The following is a 23,070-nucleotide window of genomic DNA, read 5'->3' as shown; positions in this document are numbered from 1 at the left end:
TGCCAGACATTGGCATCTTGTTATGTGTGTTGCAGTAAATTAACTGTTCGCTTTTTACGATAAAGTGAAACCGCCTTTTCGGTACGAGGACTTCCAAGTTTAATATTATGAACCCGCTACTTAACTCTCTACATTGGGAAGACCTGAAATGGAAGTTTAAAATGTCGCCAACAGCTGCCAAAACATGAGCACTACCATTTGCTGTCACTACAAACTCTACACCTACCACAGCTTGGCAAAAATGTATTTCTGTATGTACTATCTGTATTCCGGGATACTATTAAGTATCTTAAGAATATCCCATTACATCAAAGACAAGTTTACCTCAGTATCTGTAATTTGGCCTTAAAATACATGTATCTTAGTATTTGTATTACACAATACTTTTTTTTACTATTTCTGCCCAGCCTTGGTAAAGATCATGTATGGACGATGGCTCGAGGCTCGTGACATCTGGAGGAGTCTTGGCTTCATATTTGTGACGGTGACCACCAAAAGCCGCCAGGAGCGGCGTCATGCACAGTGTAGCTGGCCTACGAACAATGGAGGCATCCCAATCAATAATTTATAGATACCTCTCTAACACACACCCAAGCTGAGCCCCCCCCCCCCCCTTCCCGGAGTTTCCTACACAAATACACAAGAGTCTTGACAGTCTTGATATGGCGCCCAAAACGCGCTTCTCCGACTGAAGTGTTTACCTCGTCGTAAAAGGTGGTCTCTCGATTTCCACCTGATGACCTCATAAAGGTATCGTCCACGGTTGCGACCCTGATAGCGTAGCAGTGGTAGTGGATGTGTGCAGACGCCTGTTCTGCTGCAGGTCGCCCTCCAACTTGACTGTCCACAGAAGCTTTGGCAGCCAGGAGTTATTAAGTCACTCGTGGTCACTCATACTTTTTGTCGGAACTTCTATGCCCAACCGTCAGGATCACGACACCCCATTGCGTGACACTCCGACTTTCATAAGATCATTTTGTTGCCACACCACTTCGCATGCCTGGGCTGAAGAGGACGCTAAACACACCAGTCGCGGTCTAGGTTTCTTGTTGAAGAGACTGAGTGTCGCGAAGACTCAACCTGACTGGCACCCTGTCGTTGCTCGCAGAAGGTGGACGGGCAGTCGCGAGGTGCCCCGGTGTTCGACGACCCGGAGAACCCTCTGTGCCCCGTGAAGACGTTCCAGCTGTACCTGACCAAGCTGAACGTGTCGTGCCCGTCGCTGTTCCAGCGGCCCCACGATGGCATCACCAAGGCGAGCCGCTTCTGGTTCCACATGTTCCCCTTGAACAACACCATGCTGGCCCTCATGATGTACGACATCTCCAAGGACGCTGGCCTCAGCCGCGTCTACCCAAACTTCTGCACCCAGGTGAGGGCGGCTGCTGCTCTTATAACCCAGTTGGGCCCGAGTCGCTCAAACCAAGGTGGAAGTGAGTCTACATAGTAACAAAAACCTCGGACTGAGCAACATGTTATGCATAGCCACCATTTAACTTGTTTCTAAGTCCCCTTAAAATTACCGTAATATCCCAAGAGATAGCCCACCTAAAAGCGAGAGCAAATTGGGTGAAAATGAGGAGTGAACCAGCTTTCTATGTGCAATTGAGAAAATGAAAAATAAATGCTAGCTTTATATTTTTAGGGGCTAAGCTCCTTAGGGTCTAGCCTTGTCCGTCCAACGTCCATGCTCACATCGATTGCCATCCCATCTGTCTTCTTAAAAAAAGAAGAAAAAAAAATGTTTGTGCAGCCCACAGGATTCGAACCTGTGCGGGGAGACCCCAATGGATTTCTAGTCCATCGCCTTAAAGGCCAACCTACAAAACCATTTTTCGCGGTAGAAGAGGTTTCCTCCTTGCCACCCAGAAAGGAGGAAACCCCTTCTCCTTTCCACGGAGACTAGCTTCCGGACCCCCTTTTCAGGGGAGGAGGAGGAAGGAGTGCGAGAGGGGAAGGAGCGAAGGTCGTTGGGGAGCACTTTCCTACCCTGCGGAAAATGGTTTCGTAAGTCGGCCTTTAACCACTCGGCCACGACTGCGGGACGAGTAGGGGGCTCTGAGATGTGGTAGTAACTCAAGAGCTGGGGATGACATGGATGAAATTTTGCATGTAGCCGCTGCGGTCAAATGCATATCTAATCGCGTTAAACTTTGCATGCATTGGCTCAGCGTTTATAGACGAGAGGGCGCTGCGGTCAAATGCATATATAACCACGTTCCATACCACGCATTCTCTTTCTGACATGGAACGTTGACTTAAGCGGTGGAGATGCATTCCCACGGCTTCTAGCGGTTCCAAGCTGATCCGCTAGAAGAACCTCTGGCTCTGCATTTCACCGACCATAAAGCAGTAATAATGAAGTCGAAACGCAACCCGGAACTCAGCACTACCGATGAGCAATAAAATCAGTATCTTCAGCACCATCAGAGCTTCGCCCCAATCAACATCATTCACCACGTAGAGATGCGGTCATTTTTTTGTGACCTGCCCAGCTTGTTTTCACATTGAGGGGCAATGTAGGGTAGGAAGATGTTTTTCCCAGTTAGCAACGTTCGCCTATCTTCCGCTGTGGCTCAGTGACGCCAATTCTGTTGAGGTCACCATTGGCTAAAGCCCTGCAGTTACTAGAGGTGGGCTTTCATTTGGTGTTTTTGAAAGAATAGCAAATCGTGCCATAAATAGGGGGCAGGTTATCTTTCGGGCATGGGGCATCTCTGGATATTACGCTATACATACTTCTGAACATACTTTTAGTTACAGCTACTGCTAGCGTAGTTTCCGAACAATAGTCCCGCAACTATACATGTCTACAAGTTGCTAGTTTCTTTTTTAACTTATGTGGATTATGTACAGGACCAGACTACACAAAGATTTCTTTTTTTAAGATTGTGCGTTATCAGCGGGCAAGCCCAGTGCAATGGGGGAATTGTATTGTTTTATGCTCAAACTGTGGAAACATTGCATTCAGCCTCAGTGCCACTGAGGGTACACTCAAGATAGCTAACCCCGAGTGGACGGTGTAGATCAAGCTAGATCTTGGTTGCACAAACACCCACTACTTAAAGAAATCACGGTTAAAATGCCCCTGAAAGAAAAAAAGCAGTCAGACAAAAAAAATGTGAATATGAGTTGATGGCCTAGTTGGTTACACATCACAAAAATAGTTAGCACAAAACAAACCTTCCTTGCTAACTACTTTCATGAAAACAATGTCGGCTTAGTGTCTACTTCCGCCAAAGTTGAGCCGGCAATCCTGTCTGCCAGGTGCTGCCGGAAAAGGGGCGCTTCTACCAACTGGCGCGGCGCGGCTACCTGTCCCTGGAGAACTTCTGCAGCCAGCCCGTGAAACCCCTCCTCCCGGAGGGGCCCAAGGAAGTGGGCGGGGCCAACGACGGAGGCGGGACTAAGGAAGGGGGCGGGGCCAAGGAGGGGCCTGACCGGCCCGTGCTGGAGCCCATTGCCCCTTCCAAAGCGCTCAACCACGCGGACAAGGGGGAGGACCCAGGGGGCACCGGGGCGGATGAGCCTGCTGCCACGCCCTCCGCCGGGGGGCCCGTGCCTTTCAAGCTGTGTGCCCAGTGCCTGACGGTGGGTGGCACCTCTCCCTTCCACGCCTTCTCCCCATCACTGAGTGACGCTTGATGCTTGCGAAGCTCGGGGGAAGTCCACTCGGCCTGGCCAGAGAAACAACATAATCATTGATTTGTGCATTGGGAAAACCCAGCTTTCTTTGCTTTCAAGGGGATGTGCAACGATTTTGGGTAGGACTGTTCCTCACTTTAGACAAGCTTACTGGCACTATAGTCCGTTGCAACTCAAGAAGGTAGGGCGAGGGTAAGACAGGCCGGGGAGGAGGAAGCAGACGGAACGCTCCCCCTCCCGTCTCCAGCGTTCCGTCTGCTTCCTCCTCCCCGGCCTGTCTTACCCTCACCCTACCTTCTTGAGTTGCAACGGACTATAGTGGGACCCAAGTATACTCGCACGCAACGCCACTGACCGGGAAGCTTCCTTGTCGCAGCAAAATTTAAAAGACAAAACCGAACGTTTTTACTGCGGAGCTGTTAAGGGCTAGTTTCCCCATGATCGTGTCCCTCGCAAAGAAATATCGACACAATACTCTGGGTGCTACCGTCGCTCATATATGGCGGTAGCTGTTCAGAGTGTAGTGTTTGCCGGTTGTCCGCTTGCCGCAGTCGCTCATAGACTGTGGGAACATTTCTTCGGGAGAAGAGTGGTAACAAGAGGAGCAGCGAAGTGCGCAGCAATGCGAATTGTTTAGTAACCGCCGCAAGGCCGCTATCGCCTGAAGTTACACTGCGTCGAGCGCTTCAGATTCTCTTGAGAAAGAAGAGCATATCGCTCGCCTGTAAAGCCACCGCCAAGAACAGAAGCTACAGCTCCGCTGCTCTTCCTTTTTCACCAGAGTGGAAAGACTGAATTTTTCTTAAAACTGGGTGACGAAGTTCTGGGGATCGCATTGTTGGCATTTTCGACAATGCGATCCCTGGGATTTCGTCGCCAAGTCTCGCTATCCCCGTGGGAACAATGTTTAAATGCAGCTCATACAGTGGGTACGAGCACTGCATGAACATTCCATTTGGGTTTGTGACATTTAATGCCCTGGCGTGCATTCGTTTAGTGGCTTGCTCAGAAAGGCCGCGTTAACGAAAATAACCGAACCTTAACAATGTCTAGAACTCAGCGCATGCCCTGTGCTTTGCCAACTTTAGCTCGTGGCTACAATAAACATTGGCGGCACATAATTGGCTTCATGTCACATGGCAGCTTGTTGTAGTTGGGAGTTGAGAAAAAAAATGCTGCTTGTTTCCTTTAATTTTTTTTTTTTTCGGTTGTCATTGCATTGAGAATAGAAACAAATGTGTGTTTCGTAGCTTATGAATGTGAAGAAATAATACTAAGCAGTATTTACTGAAAGTACAAAAATTGTTGCATTGCCCTTTTAAACCTAACAAAATTGCTATCAGCACTTCACAAATCAAATGCCGGTAATTTCTTCCTGTTAGCATGGGGGTGAATCTTTACTGTGATGATGGGTGGTTCAAGCTGTTCAAATCTTTCCGGACATATTGGGGAGTCTCGCTCAAAACGCTGTTTTCCGGCTGTCTCTGCAACATTCTCCCATGTCGAGTCATAGATGGCTGGAACAATCTTGTCACAATAATGTTCCTTCAACTTTCACGCGGTAAGGCCTTGGGAAGTCTACAAACCCAGAAGTTCAATTTTGGGAGGCATTCTGTCACTGCTTCGGCACTCCGTATTACTATGGTGCCTGGAACTCCTACTGGTGAATTTACTGCGTCCCAAAATGTGGTCCCTCGATTTCTGCCTGACGACATCACCGAAGTGTCATGTTGATGCTTCAGATTGAAAGTCCACGTAAGCTTTGGTAGTCGGAAGTTAGGATGCCGCGACAACAGCGATGCTTGCAATTGGTCCTGGTTTTCACCGGCGTTTCTACGATCAATCGCCAGGATTGCAACATGCAATGGCATGGTGCTCCGGCTTATGCGACAGCGTTTGTTGCCACTTCGGGAAGCACTTTTGATGTGTAGGTGGCGTAGAATGCTAAAGGTCTGCACGGGCCGATATTTTGCTTCCCAGTCTGCTGTTTCTCGGGACCCGCGACTTGCTATTATTTTCAACAACCGGCTCGACAATAATTTTCACGGGCCTGCTGAGGCCTGCGCTGTTTTCACCCAGTATGAATAGCCCACAATTGTGTGTCATGGCAGCTTTCTTGTCACTGCTATAACATGTTGACTATGGTACCGACTAATCAATGCAGTAAACACCCTTTTTTTTTTTGCTATTATTCATTTGACCAATCGCGGACCTAGGCAGCTCGTTAAAAAAAATCACCCCATCGTCTTTTCTCCGACCCAAACCCGGGTATCTGATAAGACGGAAAAATAAAAATGGCAAGCAACAATAAACAAAACCATGTCCCGAAATTGAAAAGGAAGGGAGAGGTCGTAACTAGAGTCACTAAATAAAGCTATGCTTTCAGAGTACCGAAGCTCCCAAACTATGTGTCTGAAGTGTGTCAGGTGCTGGCATCTTGGGTCTGCGCGCAGATGGAGGAGTGACCTTAGCCGAGCTAATCCGAGCTCTAACCGTCGCCGGCGCCAGCTGTCGCAGCCGCAGCTGCGGGAGCGAATCAAGGTCGTGTTGTTCGTACCTCGATATTACACGGAAAACACGCATACTGAGCGACACACTTCAGCGTGCGCGCGCAGTAAAAAGTAAACAGAAGCAGACAGAGGACCGCTGGACCCAAGATGGTGGCATTGAGAAAACGCAATGATGATGATAGCGACTCACGTGACTGCCGCTGTCCAGTGATGCCGCAGCGAACCAGAATATCGTTGAATAGAGCGACTGTATTGTCGGCAAAGTGCCAAAGAAAAGGAATGCGGTACTCTGAAAGCGTAGCTTATTTTGTGACTCTAGTTGCAACTAGTTCGGGCAAAAGACCGGCAAAGTTTTACATTGGCTACTCGCTGTGTACAACCAATATGATGTATATGTGAAAAAATTCCGCCGTCTCTTACTGGTTTCTGTGAAGAATAGTTTAGAAAAAGCACCTTTGAGGGAAACCTTCTCACCCATACTGTGGATGCACGCACTCATATGCACAGATGGTTTACTCCTTCGAGGGTGCGCATTGTGTAGGTGCATATGTGTGCGTGTTGATAGAAAGAAGTGACTGATCGACGGCGGCTCGGCCGACGACGGAAATGAATGCTGTGCCACTGGTGCTCTGGAAGAGCATTAGGTGCACAAACACCAAACCATACAAACATGCACAGACATGCTTTCTGCATTTGAGTCTCCCCCACTGTAATCCCTCCCCCAAGCCCCAAACAAACTTCCAAAAACATTGCTGCTAAAAAAAAAAAGTTATGGGCGGCTTGGCTCGGCTTGCCTTGTAGACTCGTATGGAAGGCCCTTCACGAATTCTAGCTGTCAAGCCCGGCCATCAAGCTAGCCCGTACCCTTGCAGACCTCTACGCTACACACCCCAGTCGGAGACACATTTTAGGCACCATATTATTACTGCCGAAGGCGGTGCGGATTCGGCCGACGCTTGGCACGTGGCCCACAAAAGTGTCACTCCTTTCCCGTGCGCAGCCGGTGAAGGCGGGCAACGCCCAGAAGCACAAGGGCATTCTGTGCTCGGTGCCCTGTCTGGAGGCCTTCATGAAGGCCAAGGAAATGCGGCAGAACATCCGGGTGTCCTTCAAGGACGGCACTCGGGTGCCTCAGTACACCCTGTCGAGCCACGTGGGCACGGTGGCGCCCGGCACAGTGGTGGGCACGGTGACGCATGGCACCCAGGCCAAGATCATTGTGCGGCCGGCCCTGCCCGCCCTGGTCAAGCGGCAGCCTTCCAAGGAGGAGTTGCAGCTGCTGGGCAAGAACATCCCGGACGACGTGTACAGCTTCATCCAGCAGGTGGCCCGCATCCAGGCGCTGGGGCACCCCGTCAGGGGTGAGTGCCGACCCTCCGGGGAAGGGGGACCCTCGAGGCCTGTTCACACACTTGCATTTGCTTAGGACCGAGCTCTTGCAATCTCTTGCAACGGGAAAACATGCTGCCATTTACCTACAAGGTGACACTGGAACTGCATTGTACTACAGTGAAGGTTCAGCGGTATTGGCGAGATCAAATGTATGTATCATCTTCGAGAAATAGTTTATGACATTATTACCAAAAGCTTTTTGGGTCAAGAAAGAGTGATATGGGCTAAGAAGTAGAAAATATATAAAAACTGAAAGGGTTCCACGGCTAGGTGGTGCGGGTCTGTTTTCTCGTCATAAGAGGAGAGATTTTAAAGCACAGTCATAAGCAGATGCAAGTGTGTGACCTTTACAGCGAACCTTTAAGCGTAGTTTGTCGGCGACCGTACAGTGTCGAAGATGAAATCGTTCCACCAGTGCGATATTTACTTGAGTAGGGCTAGACTTAAAGGGCAACTCCGCTTCTTTTTCAGTAGCGCAAAACTATACAGTTCTCTTTGTTATCATCTACAAAACCCCCATGGCAAATATTACGACGGAATTCCACCTAGAAGTTCATTAAAATCGCTGTCAAAGTTTGACAAGCACGAATCCGCTGGTTTGGATGAGACGTGCGGGCCAGACAACACTGCCCGGCTGCATTTCCGCTTCCTCCAAATTCCTTCTCCCGGCACGTCCGCGACGTCATCAAGCATGTACAGCTTCTTTTTTTTCTTTTCTTTTTTTTTCTTTTTTTTTTCAATTTTTTTTTGGGGGGGGGGGGAGAGCACGGGTGGCGCCAGCGCCGTGAGAGACGTGAGTGACGCGCTCGGCCGGCCCGGCGCTCGACTATTGATACTACTGATAAGCCGATCGCCTCGTTGAGCGCGGCTTGTGTTACATCGCATACTTTTGAACACCAAGTAAAAGGAGGAGAGGGAATCTGCTTTTGTAAGAATTTTGAGTGACAGTGTAATCTTTTATAATCTTCTGGGAGGAGAATAGCGACGCCTGTGCTAATCCAGGAGGCACAAAGGAGGATCCTGATAAGAGGGGAGTTCCTTCTTCCCCTTGTATATCACGTGGGTGTACATGCTTAGTGATGCCGAATATACAATGTTGTCCGGCTTTGCCACCGTTTCGGTTTCGGTTTGTAATCATGGCTAGAGTAAAATTACACGAAAAATATTTTATTTTTCGCGAAACAAAGGATTGGGGATTGTTTTTGAGTGCTTCAAAAAGCAAAATCGGCCACTATCTCAAAATTTTTAAAATTAAGCGGAGTTGCCCTTTAAGTATAAATCAACACCTATTACTGAGCACTCGCTGAGACTTTTTAAATCAGTCAAGTTGTTTTAAAAGTGGGGGGGAGATACATGGGACTGTCTTTACCATTCATTTATCGGGCTTGGGGTACATTAGATGAGGGGATAGCCATCACGGCCAGTTTGCTAATAAACTAAATTCTGTTTATGAACTTTTTCTGTGTGTGTGTGGATTGCTATGTTGCAATTGCAGCATTGATGGAAGTGACTATTAGAGGCTAAACCAATGAACCACTTTTTGAAATGCTAACAAACTTTGAGCTATCCATCAATCAGTTTTTGCATTTTTGCTGTCCGATTCTGCAACTTCATAGAAGTGTGATGTAGACATTTCCCGCATTTCATCATTAACTCGGCAGTGTGCCGTTGCTGGATGAGCTGACGTTGCGCTGCCGATGTCACCGAGATAATGACTAAGCACCCGAAACGAGTATGTCGCTCATCCACTCTCATCCAAATTGCGTGAAAGTATTGAAACAATTTGTACACTCTTGTCTGTGACTTCGTACGTTCCCCCATACTGTGCTCACAATCTCCACAAAATTGTGGCTTATTTAGCTTTTTCTTCACCGAGAATTTAGTTTTGCGCCGCTGCTACGCACATATTGCTCGCCATTATAGTAGCTTGAACTGCAGCACATACGACTGATAGATCATTCTAGGTTCGAGATTTTAAAAAAGGATTACCTTAATGTCCTCTGCAAGTTTCATCATGCTACACTTGTTCAGTGATTTCCTACGGACAAAAGTCCCGGTCAAGCTTAAACAACCCTCTGCATTACCTTTCAAGTGCAACCACTCGTTCAATAAAGTATTCAGAAAGAGGTGAATAATGAGCTGATAAAGAACACCTAAACTGCCAGAATCATTGGGACTGTAGTCATAATTAACCCTAGTGAGACGTTTGCTTTTGGCTTATAGTTTTCTCGTGGGCTACAGCTGCTCCCGTGTGTTGTCCTTCCCAGAGGGCGTGCCCACCGTGTTCAAGCAAGACGGCTCCAATGTGGACGCCAAGGCATGGTCCCTTCCAGCCGAGGTCTGCTCCCCTCTCTCTCACTGCTGTAAAACACATATCAGTAGACCTTTGTGACTCTTGTAATGGTGATGTGCTTGCCCTTTTGCAATTTACGGCTATCCCCTATTTCTTGTACGCGGTGAAATACACGCAGCTCGGAAGGGACAACGACTAGTGGAAGCAAAAGACAGGGGAAGTGCAGCCCGTGTCCTGTCTTCTCCTTCTACTAGTTCTTGACGTTCTGCGCTGTGTGTACAGTGCAATCCACTTATAACGTTGTACCGCTTGTAATTATTAGTTTCTAGACTAGAAATGCTCAGTTCCTGGTCCAGATACAACGATAATCGGTTATAACGATTGAATTTTCAGGTTTTCTCATTATTGTTGTAAGTGGATTGCACTGTGCTTCATTATGTGTAACCAACTAACCTGGCAGTTAATTTTATTAGAGGGCATTTGTGTTCGTTCATTTTATTACACCATTGTTAGTGCGTTTTAGTATTGAACAAAAAATTTTGTTAGGGTTTACATGAAAGAAAATGTGACATAGGATTTCCCAACCTCCAGGGGACATGCATGTGACCCAAATACTTGGAGAACATCCTGGCGCCTATAACGTTAGGAAACATTGATATGGTTCCTGAAAATAGGCAGTCTCAGTGACAGTTCAGAGGGGCTGTGTTCTAGGTGAACACAAAGTAAGGATGAAAATTGGTTTCCGGGCAGCTTGGCTCATTCTTCTTCGAGGACATTGTAAATTCGGGTTTCGACACGGTGGTACTTTAGACTTGTGTTGTAAAAAAATACAATCTCCAAGTTCCAGTCTAAAAACATGCTTTTTGGGTAAGGTTTCTTAAATTATGAGGCGCTGGAGGAAACCAGCCTTCTGCGTTAAGTCCTTATTTCTAACTCTTTTTGTTTGCGTTCCGCCCATTGAAAAGCATGTGGGAAGGGCCTCAGCGTGCACCTTGTATCGCTGCACCATAGTGTTCTTGCGCAACATAAAGACCGTCTGCTTTCATCGCTATCAACATGGCAACAAATGCCAATTTTCCAAACGCTGTGTGCTCGCCAAAGTTTCATAGTTTTGTAATGAGCAGCCGCTGACTATCGCCGCGTCGTCTGAAAAAGTCATTCGGTTTTCGTTGCCATGGTGATGGGGATGAAAGCAGACGGTCTCTGAATGGGCGGAACGCAAACAAAAATAGTTTGAAACAAGGATTTAATGCAGAAGGCTGGTTTTCTCCAGCACCTCATAATTTGATGAGCCTTACATGAAAGGCATGTTTTTCTGGTCATCCCGCGCCGTTTCTTTTTTTTATCTGTACCATGGGTCTAAAGTATCAAACTGCCCAGGTTTCTTCATTTTTTCTTACTTTTGATCACACCGGCTTGGGGGCTTCTTTTTAAGGTTTATCGGTGCTGCATACCAAAAACACAGAACTCTTCTGCCTTTGATCATAAGTATCATTGCAATGGGGGAAAACGCACCAATACCGCAGAATTGCACATAGTTGTGAAATGCCTCTGCTAGATGGCACAAAATTTTTACGAAGGTCTATTTCATTTAGTTCAGTGAAACTGGGGAACAAATGACCAACTCAGAATGTTAAGGTGCAGGCGAGCCAGTGATGGTCGATCACAATAGACCATGAGACCAGGGAGAATGAGCTACAGCACGACGCAGAAGGTTCCCTCGTTCTCCCTAGACTCTGGGTTTTAGTCTATTATGTTTGACCATCTCACTAATATATTGAGAGTAACACTAGTAAAGGACTTGATCTGGTTCTGCGGTTTGCTTCTTTGCAATGTCACTTACCCAGTCAAGAGGACTGTGCTGACAGGAGTTACTGAGACAAGGGGACGGTCTGATTGCTACCTTTTTTCAGTTGAAGAATGCTTAGCCGAGTGAGTGAAGACGATTTGATTGGAAAAGTGAAACGTCATTTAGCATTCTGAAAAAAGCTAGTTTTTGTATCTTATCCATATGCTAATTGTTTTGTTATCTATTGAATGGTGGTGTGCCAATGACATATCAACTGGTCTTGCGCTTGCTCTGCGAGACAGATTATGGACATCCCTGTCAAGTTCGACAGTTTCTTGACAAGACAAACCAATCCATAAATGCTGTCTTTTTCTTTTTTTTTTTTTTTTTTTTGTTTGTAAATCTAGGCAGGATACATTGGCAGTAAATTGATTTGTTGCAAGAATTTTCTGCTCCTGTGCTCGAAGCAAGTCCCTAAACATTCTAAGAATTGGAAATCATTCAGAGGTTCTGCATAGTGCGACCAACTTTCATACTTCTCTCTGTGCCACACAGGTATGGGCTGCAACAATTATTTTTATTTTCTGAATAATTTCACCTTCAGCCACCTATATCCACGGCATTCTGTGCTCTTATTAAAGTCAAACAGTCTGAAGTGGTCTTCGATAGTTTCAGTGTTGTGCTGCTCTACACTCAGAGCATCGGAGTAGGATCAAAAGTCGTGGACTCAAAGCACCCATCCTTGGGCTTAGCTTGGCCGTGCAGCCTCCGTACACCGCTACAGGGACCTGAAGGTGCGTTGACAGCCGATCTTCTGCCCTTGCAGTTGCTGCAGCTAGCCATGAACATCGGGAAGCGGCCACTGGGAGGCACTCCAGCGGGAAAACAGAGTGGGTGTCCTTCCCACGCTCATTTCTTTATTCATTTTTCTCTGCAGTTGCAACCCAGATTTTGACCAATGCACTACGTCACGGGAAAAGTGGGAGGAAGAGCAGGAGGCATGCGGGGATTGTTTTGAAGGCAGTGCTACTCAAGAGTCCTAGCAGCTGTACAAAGAACTACCTCGCTTTTTGCATTTTGAGAAAAAAACAACAAAGAATGAAAAAAAAAAAAAGAGACTTCCTCTATAGTTCCTCTCTACGGCTCCTAGTGTAAGCAGGAGCAAGTAGTAGGGTGCTCCGATGGAAAAGGAGGGTACATCACAGAAGGGGAGGGATGACAAAATAACAGTTTCTGGGGGAAAAAAATCAAACAAGAAAGGAGGACAGTTTCAGAAAGGTAACTGCGGATTTCTGAGAGCACTACTGACCTCGTACCTTCTTTTTACTGTGTTCTCTTGCTCTCAGTTTTTCGACTGGATTCGGCACACGAGGCATGGGCATTCCCTCGATATAGGAGGTCATGGTTGTACTTAATGTCCGCCATTGCTGTGTGCTTTGCGCGTGCCAATAGCAAGCTACTACAATGTCAGTTCGGCACCATCAAGTTTGTTGTTTGTGGCACACAATAAGCTACTTCACCCCGAGATCACTAATGACCAGATCTCCTATATGCCTCGCAAATGCACCATTGCCTCTAAAGATATGTAACTTCAACTTTATCCAGATTAAGTGTGTAGCTTGCTGCAATCCACCTGAACCTTAGTACATCAATAGTTCCTCATTATCTGCTGCGTAAAATTCTCCCATTCGTTGTTTCGGCCACCATTGAACTGGATAACATCGCAGAATGCGCCACTGCACCAAGTGTCAAGCATCCTTGTGGGGGGTGGGCACTGGCGTATGCAACAAGTACTCATTGTGAAGAAGGAATGCTGCTTTTTAATTAAGTTTTCCTGGCTACAGTAAGCTTGCTCTGGCTTGCTCTTGTTTTGTTATGCACCCCTGAAGTTGGAAAGCATCTTAGGTGTGCCGAAAACTGTCTAAAGTCTTTTGCTTATGTGTGCACATCTTATCCCGCAAATTGTGTATTGTGCAGCCACGGTATATATCAACGCATATTGGTGAACTGCTCCGTCCTTTTCATTTGAGACTTGCCGACTACCCATATTATGGCTGCTTAAAAGTGTATTCGTGCTGTTCTTGGAAGGAGACAGCAATGTGCCGTATCCATGCTGTATAAAAGTTTGCCATGAGTAAACTTGGCTTCCTGTTCGCTCACCTGTTAATCTCTTGCAGCTGCTGTGGCCGCAAACTCCGTGCTTCAGCGCAACATCAAGCGAGTGGTGAGCCTTGGTTTCTTTCATAATGGAAGTTTCTTTTTGTTGGGTTCTGTATGCTCCATTTTGTCTGTGCCTCTTTGTGAGCGGCAAACTGCAATTCTGGGTCAGACAGCACTGCTTTATGGGGTTCGCTTTATAGAATGTTTAATGTGTACATGCCACCATACTTCTTTGTTTTTTTTTCAGACACGGGTTCAAGCCGTGCTTTTCCGCCTTGTAAATTATGTTCGGAAGTTAATAACGGGATATCACACTTCTCCTAATAAGAATGACAGGGTGCATGTCAGAAGCAACTTTAGTTACAAAAGTTTGGTGTAGTACCTCGCTAATTCGAAGTTGGTTAAACAGCGGAAAATATTTCAATAAAAAAAATTACATACATTGTGCACTGCGCATACAATTGTGTGCAAAGCCTCGTTGTGTAAGCTTGAACAGCACATTTTCTGAAAAACTATGTACAATCACACAAAGTAATCATCAATGGGGGTTGTTGGTTCTGTAGTCAGTCGCAGACTTGGACGTAGTTCAACTACTTTTTTGAGTAACTTGGTAACTTTCAATTACAACTTGATTTGGGTAATTAGTAGTTTAATTTAACTACTTTTTTCAGGTAACTTCTACTCAAATTACTAACTTTTTTCGAAATTATATAGTGCTAATTTTGCCCATCACGAAAGTTTGACCGCAGAAATTAATAAGACGCCGGCAGATGAGAGGTATTCCCTAACAAGGGGCCCCCTTGTTCGGGAAGGCGTCCTTGGGTCAAGGTGGCGACGAGCAGCCAAAACATAACACCGGCACGCACGAATGCAGGAAGAGATGCTTAACAAGCCTTGGTCGGGTATTAACCTAATCCGGTAATGCACGCAGGCGCCGCGTTTCCAGCTGCAACCGTGAAAGACGGGGACACTCCGAGAGTTGTTTTCTGTCTTTAGAGAGTTCTGACTCAAGCGGTAGGTTCCACGGGAGGCGCCACTGGAATGACCTCGCAGCTGGGCGCCTGTTCCCATGGTCGCCTTGTCGTCAGCGCATACGCCTTTGCAAAGCCGGACACCCCGCGCACAAACCCTGGCACGGATAATCCGTTCATTGAAGCACGTTCCCGCTTCCAGCTGCAACGAGCGACGATGCTTGTGCACGTAATCCTTTGTGCCCTTCCGACCATAGACGCCAGGGAGACCTCCTCTTTGTTAAAAACGATTTACTTGTCAGGCGTGTCAGGCGCGTCAGAATATTGTAGTCGCCGGCGAGGATTGCGAGTTACCCTTGGGAGATCCTTTTGTTGGACCCGGCGTCAACGGCGAAGTATACTTCGGTTCATCTTCTGTTAGACCAAAACATTTCTTTTTTCAGTAGCATAGCACTAGCACTACAACGGGACACGCAGTCGTCCGGATGATCTCATCGTCGTGGCGCGAGACTTGAACCCTTGACGGTCTGGTGCACTCGCTCAGCATACTCTCAGAACGACGTCAGAATAAAGAGGGGCCAGTCATAACAGTCTCAACTTGACGAAGAAAAAAGTAGGAGATTTTCTTATAAAAGACCCTCTACCCGAGGCAAACCTCACATGTTTCGTCATAGACACTTAAAGGGACACTGACACCCCTCAAAAATTTTTTTTCATTTTTTGCCAGGCGCTTTATTATGGTGTCGGAGGACTACCCAAGTAATATTTTGCAACAGAGTAGCGTATTTTTTTAATAAAGCCAAAAGACGCAACTGCTCGAAACCGAAACCGAAACCCGACGGAGGTCTGAGAAGTGGAGAGAAGAGAGTGAGTGGCGGAAGTCACGTGGCTACACCCGACCGTGCGTTTTTTTTTTTTTTTTCTCCTCTCCGTAGCAGACGACACGACATGCGGCGTGCGGGAACTGCTCGCCGTGCTATTCTTTTGCAGTTATGTTTGTTCCGTTCATTGTTCTGTACTCCAAGATGAGTTATTTTGTACATTGAGGAGTTGGAGATGAGTAGTGAGTGCCCGTGGTGAATTTCCATGATCGGCTTCGAAAAGAATACACCCAAGATGTTGCGTGAAGAGCTGGCTCACGTGTCCTGCATCCGAAAAAAAGTGGCATTGTGCGACAGAGTTTCCGAAAGATCAACGGGATCGGGACCAATGGCTGGCTGCAATTCCTGTAGAACATATACGGGCACCTCGGAAAGCGGACGCTACCTGATTTATATGCTCCTTGCATTTTGTGGAAAGTGATTACATTGAGTTCGCAGGTGTCAAAACGGAAATCCCATACCATTTAATTCAGCGAAGTATCGTCCACAACATTTGTTTGTTTCTTCAGTGATGATTGCAAAAAAAAAAGAAAAAGATATGTAAACATCGGGAAATGTTTGAAAAAAAAAAATTCACGGGGGATTGAACCCGGTCCTACCGCGTGTGAACCGGACGTCTTTGCCACTGAGCTAATGGGGCATCAATGTTTTGGTGGATCTCTTTCCTTAGTAATAATTCAGCCGGTAAACTGTAAGTTGGAAAGTTTGCTGTCGATTTTTCTCTAGCAAAAACACTCCCGGGTAGAAGTCGGGAAGCACCACGCTTTGGGGACATTCGCACCTAGTAAAGAAATCGTACGCATGCATATTCAACTCGAAGTAGACACGTCGTGCTTGACGTTTGCGCGAGCGATGTCTTCAGCCGCGAGAAGGGAGCGACGGCTCGGCGACGTCTTCGTGCAAATCGGCTTGGTGGCCGGGCGTGTCGTACGGGATGAATACCAATTCTTCTGACCAGTCCCAAATTTCTCTTTTAACGGTAGACAGAATTCGCCGGTACCGCGAACGACAGTTCTGAAATAGAGGTCCCACGCCCATCGTTCGCTACCATCGCCGTCCCTGCGAGTCCCACGATACGCGAAACGACGAACGCACAGAATGCTTCCGGTTGTCTGTGGAACTTTTTTTTTCAAACAACGTATTTACAGCTTTTTAGAAGCCACAAAAAATGGGTTTCATATTTTTTTCTATTTTTAATATTCAGTGTGTGCCTTCAGTGACCCACGACTTTGATTAAATTTGGTGGTCGCATCGATACCTTAGAAAACGGCCCATGACCGCGAAGAAGAGAGTGAGCGAGACTCGAACCGGCCAGTTCTTGATCGCCGGTTTTCGGGCTGAAAGAAACCGAATTTCGAGCCGCAAATTCTGTTCTGGGTAGTTGAGCTCTCATATATCACGTACAACTAAAAACCTCGGCGAGCATAAATACCCTGTCAGTGTCCCTTTAAGATGCCGACACTCGCTTAGTCGACCCTCCACAGCCTGTTTCTCAAATTCAACGCTGCCGTTCCATTCAGTGCCACGGTGGAAAGTCTGTTTAGCTTGGCTGGGGACGTCCTTAAAAGGAAAAGGGGAAAACTCTCCTATTAAGAACTTTGAAAGTCAATTGCTTCTGCGAGAGAATAAACTATTTTGGCGAAAACGCAAGCTATAAATAGACTGCATTTATTTTAGGCTCGCAGGGTTTTTCATTGATCAAAACTGCTGTTCATTTTGCTACCACAAAAATATAACAAAGTAACTTCGAAAGTAACTTGAAAGTAACTCGCTACTTTTTAGAGTAGTTTACTCAATTACTATTACTAATGCGTAATTTCTACTCTACTGGAATTACTTTTGGCGTCGATACTCAGTAACTTAACTTAACTACCTTTTTTGAGTAATTTGTACATGTCTGAGTCAGTGACATCCAACACCACGTTTTTGAGGACACCAACAGAATGTAGCATCTCGAATCTTCACCGTTGCACTTCATGAAGCTCTGGGGGACGTTCAGCGACCGAATAACTTGTCGTAGATCGGGTTCCCGAAGCGGCTCATCCTCCTTATCTGCCTTTGCTGCAACGCTTTCAGTTAGTTATTTCACTTTCAATGTCGGCATAGCACATTTGAAGACTTTCTTTGACATTGAAGTGGTTTAAGAAGCTCATTCCGACAGACTCGCCATCAGTGTGCATGGGATAATTTTGCGCACAGGTTCGCTGTGGTAGGTGCATGCTTGGGGTGCTTGTATTGTACAGTCATGCTTTCATGAGAAATTACGGGACAATAAAAATTCTTCAAAGTATCTGGAATTCTAAATAAACTGATGCCGAATCATTGACGTTCTACTGCACTTTGATATCAAACGTGGCAACACAAGGACGAGCGCATGCAAGAAAATAGTATCTTTGCCTCATTTCATAGCTGGGTTTCTATCCGAGTCTATTACCGCTCTTGTTTTTAATCTTCATCAGTGATTTGAAGATAGAAAATTCCTCCATCAGTGATTTCAAGATAGAAAATCCCTCCGCACAAAGTCACTTTTTTGTTGGCGATTTTGTCTTATTTTTTAGTGTAAACACACTGTCAGATCTGTTCGAGCTGAATCACTGTCTTGCTTCAAGTCATTCATGGTGTTTAAAATGGAAAAGGGTATTGAATTGCAAATGCATTCAAATGTCTGTGATGCGAAGATGTTCACTATTGTCTTTCACATACTCCATTAATGCCAAACCACTTGTGTCAGTTAATTAGTTTCAATATCTTGGCGTTTTAGTTACTTCTGACCTAACCTCGTCATGTAAACTGCATTGCCCAGAAAGCTGTGCAGATACTGGGGTTTTCAAAACAACTTTTGTCACTGTACAATTGAGACAAAGTTGTTGGCTTGTAGATCTATAATTCGAACTATGTTAGAATATGCTGATGTTATAAAGCAGGGGTGGCCAAGCTGCGGCTCTTCGCGTGCTAAAGTGTGACTCGCTGCTCCCTCCCCTACCCCTTCCACCCACCCCCCCACCTCCCCCGCCTTCCTCCCGGCCACATGAACACTTCCCCAAAAAGAGAAATGGAATGCGTTTTAAATCGAAAGAAAGGTTGCGGTTTGGTAGTCTTGTGCTACTGCTACCTTACGAACAGTTGGACTGCTTTTGACTGGGATAGATTAAAACTAGTTCGAGTTTCGTTCATTTCTCTAGACAAAAGTTTGCCCCCCCTCCCCCCGCCTCTTTCAAGTTCCGTTGTTTTGTTTGCAGCTCTTAGGCCAGGTCAGCTTGGCCACCCCTGTTATAGAGGATCCCCACACCAAGTTGTTTTCAGATGTGATTGAGGCTGTGCGAAAAAAGGCATGACGGATTGCGTACAATCGCTACAGTTTTATGTCAGGAGTGTGTGATTTAGCGACACGACGACAAATAGATCGGCTTAAGTTTCTTTATAACATTGTTTGTGGTAATTTGCGACTGTGCCTGGACATTTATCCAGCAATTAATGAAGCTAGGTCTCCAAGAAATAAGCACAAACTAACAATCATCGAACCATTGTGTAGACCCACATTATTTAAATCGTCCTTCTTCTCTAACACAATTGGATAATGGAATAATTTCCCTAAAAGTGTTCTCAATTCAGAATCACTTACCATTTTTAATGACACGCTACTGAAATATTTCTTTGTCATTTTTGTTGTATGCACTTTCTGTCTTGGCATTTATATAAAAATGCTGGCAGTGTAGACAAAAAAAAAATAATGATATTAATCATGTCCACTTGCATACAAAGAGACTACAAATCGGTTCAGGAAGTTTGAAAAGCAACGTTTGTTCTTGTCACTCGAGGTAAAAATGGTGCGTGCCCTTGCAGAAGATAGAGCCCACGTTGAAGATCAACCACGTGGGCATGCAGCCAGTGGCGCTCCAGCACCGTCCCATGGTGGTGCAGCGTTCTCAGCTGCTGGCAGGAGGGAAGAAAGTGGTGCTGGTGCAGAGGCCATGCTCTGCCCTCAAGGTATGCTGAAGAGCGCCTCCTTCTGACCGGCCGAGCAGGCAGACACAGGTGTACTGGGCCTGCCTGAGAAAACTTTGGGGGCTTTGTTTTGCGGTGTACAAATCAAAAGTGGACTACTGAAGGTTTGTCCAGTTGTGAAGCCCCATACGTCAGGTTACCCCAGTGGTTCAGAGTCATCAATGTTTCAGGGACCTCTCGTAAGCTATTGGAGGTGATGGGGGTTCTGAACAGTCTAAATGAATGCAACTGATTGCTGGTGTGAAATCAGCTTGTTTTATTGTCGTACTCAGAAAAAGAGACATTGCACAAAAGGTATGATATTTGTTCTGTGTGTGACAAAAAGAGAAATTTTAGTGCCTTGCTTTGCTGAAGCTTGAAGGCTTTGTGGAGACCCCTGTTCAATGACCACGGCATTACCAGAGGCATAACTTGTGAGCAGACTTATATGTAACATGTCACAAGTAATGCGTTTACTTGTACTTGGTTACTTTTTTAGGTAAGGAAGTAACGACTTGCCGTAAAATCCTGAGCAAGTGCCCACTCCAAACTTGGAGATAATCATGGAAAACGGAGTATGGGTGCTACTTGGGTCAACAACGTGTAGAGATATGTCCTTTGCATGTTTTCCAAATATTACAATATAGTGGAGTGGGCGCTTATTGTGGAATGCGCGAACGCTCTGTATTTTATGGTAGTTACTTTCTAAAAGGAGGAACGAGTAACATATTTTCGTTGCTTTTCGATGGAGTAACAACTAGCTGCATTTACTTACTCATGAAGGGAAACATGTACAACGCAAGTTACCGAGGCTAATTGTGACCCCAGCTTGTCCGTGTTATTTCTCCAGCGGAAAAGATAAAAAAATATGTTATGAAAGTATGACAGTATAGCTACAGTTGTTGCTGCACATACGTATTGAACTCTTTATTGATAGACAGTGAATGGTCCCCCCCCTTTCGGATAAGCCCACACAGGGTTGGGCAGTAATGTATCGCGGTAGTATTTCAGAAATACAGTCGCCGACAAATTTTTCGGACGTCGCGAATTTGGATTTGCTCGTTATTCCGGACATTGGCTGGGAACTGTGAGTTATCTAATTGAAATAGTACAGATTAACAACCAGTTTTTCGGACAGTTTGCAGCCCGAAAGCTCAATTTTTCCGACTAAATACGAGTGGCGGTCGCCAAGAGGCTGCCATCTTGGATTTTTTGTTGGCTTGACCATGGGCTTGACTTGATGTTTTAGGTGAATTTGGATAGCTTTGACAGAGCACTATTTTAGTGCTGCCGAACCAGCCGCTAAATGTCTTGTAATATGATTTTTTTTTTTGCTTCTTATTTTTATTATTATTATGGTCTTGGTTTTTTTGTTTGGTCGTCCCATCTTCAACGAAAGCCAGTTGCCATTTGTAAAGTGTGCAATGTCTTCGCAGCTACATCTTGCGGTTTCGTCGTTTTAAGCTGCGTCGATACATGCTTTCGACCTCATGGCCCCACCTCTTGCACCTCCGCCAGGTGCCCCGAAGAATTGATGCAAGCATTTTACAATGACACTTGAGAAGAAAGCGGCGATTCTAAAGCTCCTAGATAACGGACAGATACAAGCCGACGTGGCGAAAGAATTTCAGCTGCCCAGGCAGACGTTATCCGACTATGTGAAAAACAAGGAAAAGATTTTGTCTGCACGTGACAGCTTGCACAAGTACAGTGAAAGCTAGTTGATTCGCAACTCATTAATTCACTCTTTTGGATAATTCGAACCAGTTGCAATGGTCCGATCACACTGCGTAGAAGTACATTTGTAAAACAACCTCATAATTCACGCTCGAATCGTTTCCGGTGCCGATAATTCAAATCCGTGCGCCTCCACGCGTGAAGCTTTCCCAGTCAAGTGCCAAGTGGTGCTGTGAGAGCCGCGTTGCTAAACACGGCAGGCGCGTTGCAGGAAACGCAAGGGCTTCGCCGGTATCCTCTGTGGACCAATAGAAATGCACACACAGATACAGTTAAACCTGGATGTAACGAACCTGTATACAACGAAATCCTCTATTTAACGAACTTTTTCAATTCCCCGACGCGATTTTCATAGAAGCGCTTGTATTTTGAACTCCATCTAACGAAGCGCTCACACTGGATAACCTTGATTTAACAAACTCGCTCCGCCGTAATCTCCATTTTTTTTTTTTTTTTTTTTTGACTGATAATTTGAGCTTGTTTGATATTTCGGACCTAAAGGCGGAACCGTGACTTACTCCATTGAAATAGTGTACATTCACGACCAATGTTTCGGGCAGCTTGAAGTCCGAAAGTTTGATTATTCAGACAAAATCGTCGCGAGCGATCAGCGGAAAACACCGTCGAGAAGCGGCCATTTTGAATTCTGTTGGCTGCCAATGGATTGGCTTGGTTTGGCAGCGCTACTTGGGCTTTCCTGAGTCCTACCGCTAGGTGACGCTATGCTAGCCCTTTTTTTCCCATTTAGCTGCACGTCATGATCGTCGTCATTATCATTTTGCTTTGTTTTTCGTTCCTTCGCGTCACCAGTCGCCATTTTGCGCTCGTGGCTTTGCGCCTCTTATCTCGTTTGCACAACGCTGGCTTGGACGTCATGGCCCTATCTGTTCTTCTGCCGCTGCGATGTGTCATTAAGAAGCGCAGAAAGTACTCGACCATAACGCTAGAAAAGAAGGCATCAATTCTCAAGCTAACAGAAAGTTGCCGAACAGAAACGGAGGCGTAACCTGAACAGGGCGCTATTTACAGTTTTTTTGAGCCAGCTTGGAAGTAATAAAGGGAAGTCTTTTTCAATCTGCTCATTTTTCGGACTGCTCTATTTTTCGGACGTTTTTTCGGTCCCTGCGAAGTCGAATAATCGGTCGGTGACTGTACCTAAAATGTAGATATATTCTTGTCCAATTGCCACCAAAGGCGAGCAGCCTTTGATGTCTACCACGAGGGAGGTCTTGGATGCCATCGATGTATGTCCGGCTCCGACGACAGTGCTCTAAACGCTTTGGTGTCCTTTTAGCGCTGCGTGCTGCCTTTGCTCGAGAGAAAGGCACAACGCAAGCTTGCAGACTTCTTTTCCACTAAATAAATGATGTGGTGAGTTTGCCCACGTGGATTTTTAATTTTCGCTTTCTTTCCACGTGTCCTTTACGAGTTTTTCCGCGAAAACTGCATGTAACGTAATCCTCCATATAACGAATTATTTGCGAACTTTTATCAATTTCGTTATATCCAGGTTTAACTGTATTGGAAACAACGTCAAGGGGCGTTTGAGAGACCAATAGGGGCACGTGGAGTGGTTTCTTTCGAGCTTTTTCAAGCCTCCCGCATCTCTGTCTTCTCCGCAATACCAATTCTGCGGTTCTGCTTCCGTGCTTCGTTGAGCCGGGCCTACTGGGTTTGAGCCGTTGCGCGATCGCCGTTCCATTTGTGC

At 46.0% G+C, this 23,070-nt stretch overlaps 1 protein-coding gene across 1 annotated transcript in view; it reads left to right on the top strand.

The window, feature by feature from the left end:
- Positions 1-23,070, top strand: part of LOC8028948 — a 32,101-nt gene that overhangs the window by 1,927 nt on the left and 7,104 nt on the right. The window contains exons 2-9 of the mRNA XM_042291655.1: positions 1,109-1,372; positions 3,268-3,591; positions 7,156-7,516; positions 9,228-9,232; positions 9,817-9,885; positions 12,456-12,519; positions 13,807-13,853; positions 19,485-19,628. Coding sequence (XP_042147589.1) covers positions 1,109-1,372; positions 3,268-3,591; positions 7,156-7,516; positions 9,228-9,232; positions 9,817-9,885; positions 12,456-12,519; positions 13,807-13,853; positions 19,485-19,628 — 1,278 coding nt within the window. The remainder of the gene's footprint in view (positions 1-1,108; positions 1,373-3,267; positions 3,592-7,155; positions 7,517-9,227; positions 9,233-9,816; positions 9,886-12,455; positions 12,520-13,806; positions 13,854-19,484; positions 19,629-23,070) is intronic.

The sequence above is a fragment of the Ixodes scapularis genome, unplaced genomic scaffold (genome assembly GCF_016920785.2).
Source record: "Ixodes scapularis isolate PalLabHiFi unplaced genomic scaffold, ASM1692078v2 PGA_scaffold2__306_contigs__length_199485367, whole genome shotgun sequence".
Lineage (NCBI taxonomy): Eukaryota > Metazoa > Arthropoda > Arachnida > Ixodida > Ixodidae > Ixodes > Ixodes scapularis.
The sequence above is the reverse complement of the archived record's forward strand: the minus strand, read 5'-3'. Positions and strand labels throughout refer to the sequence as shown.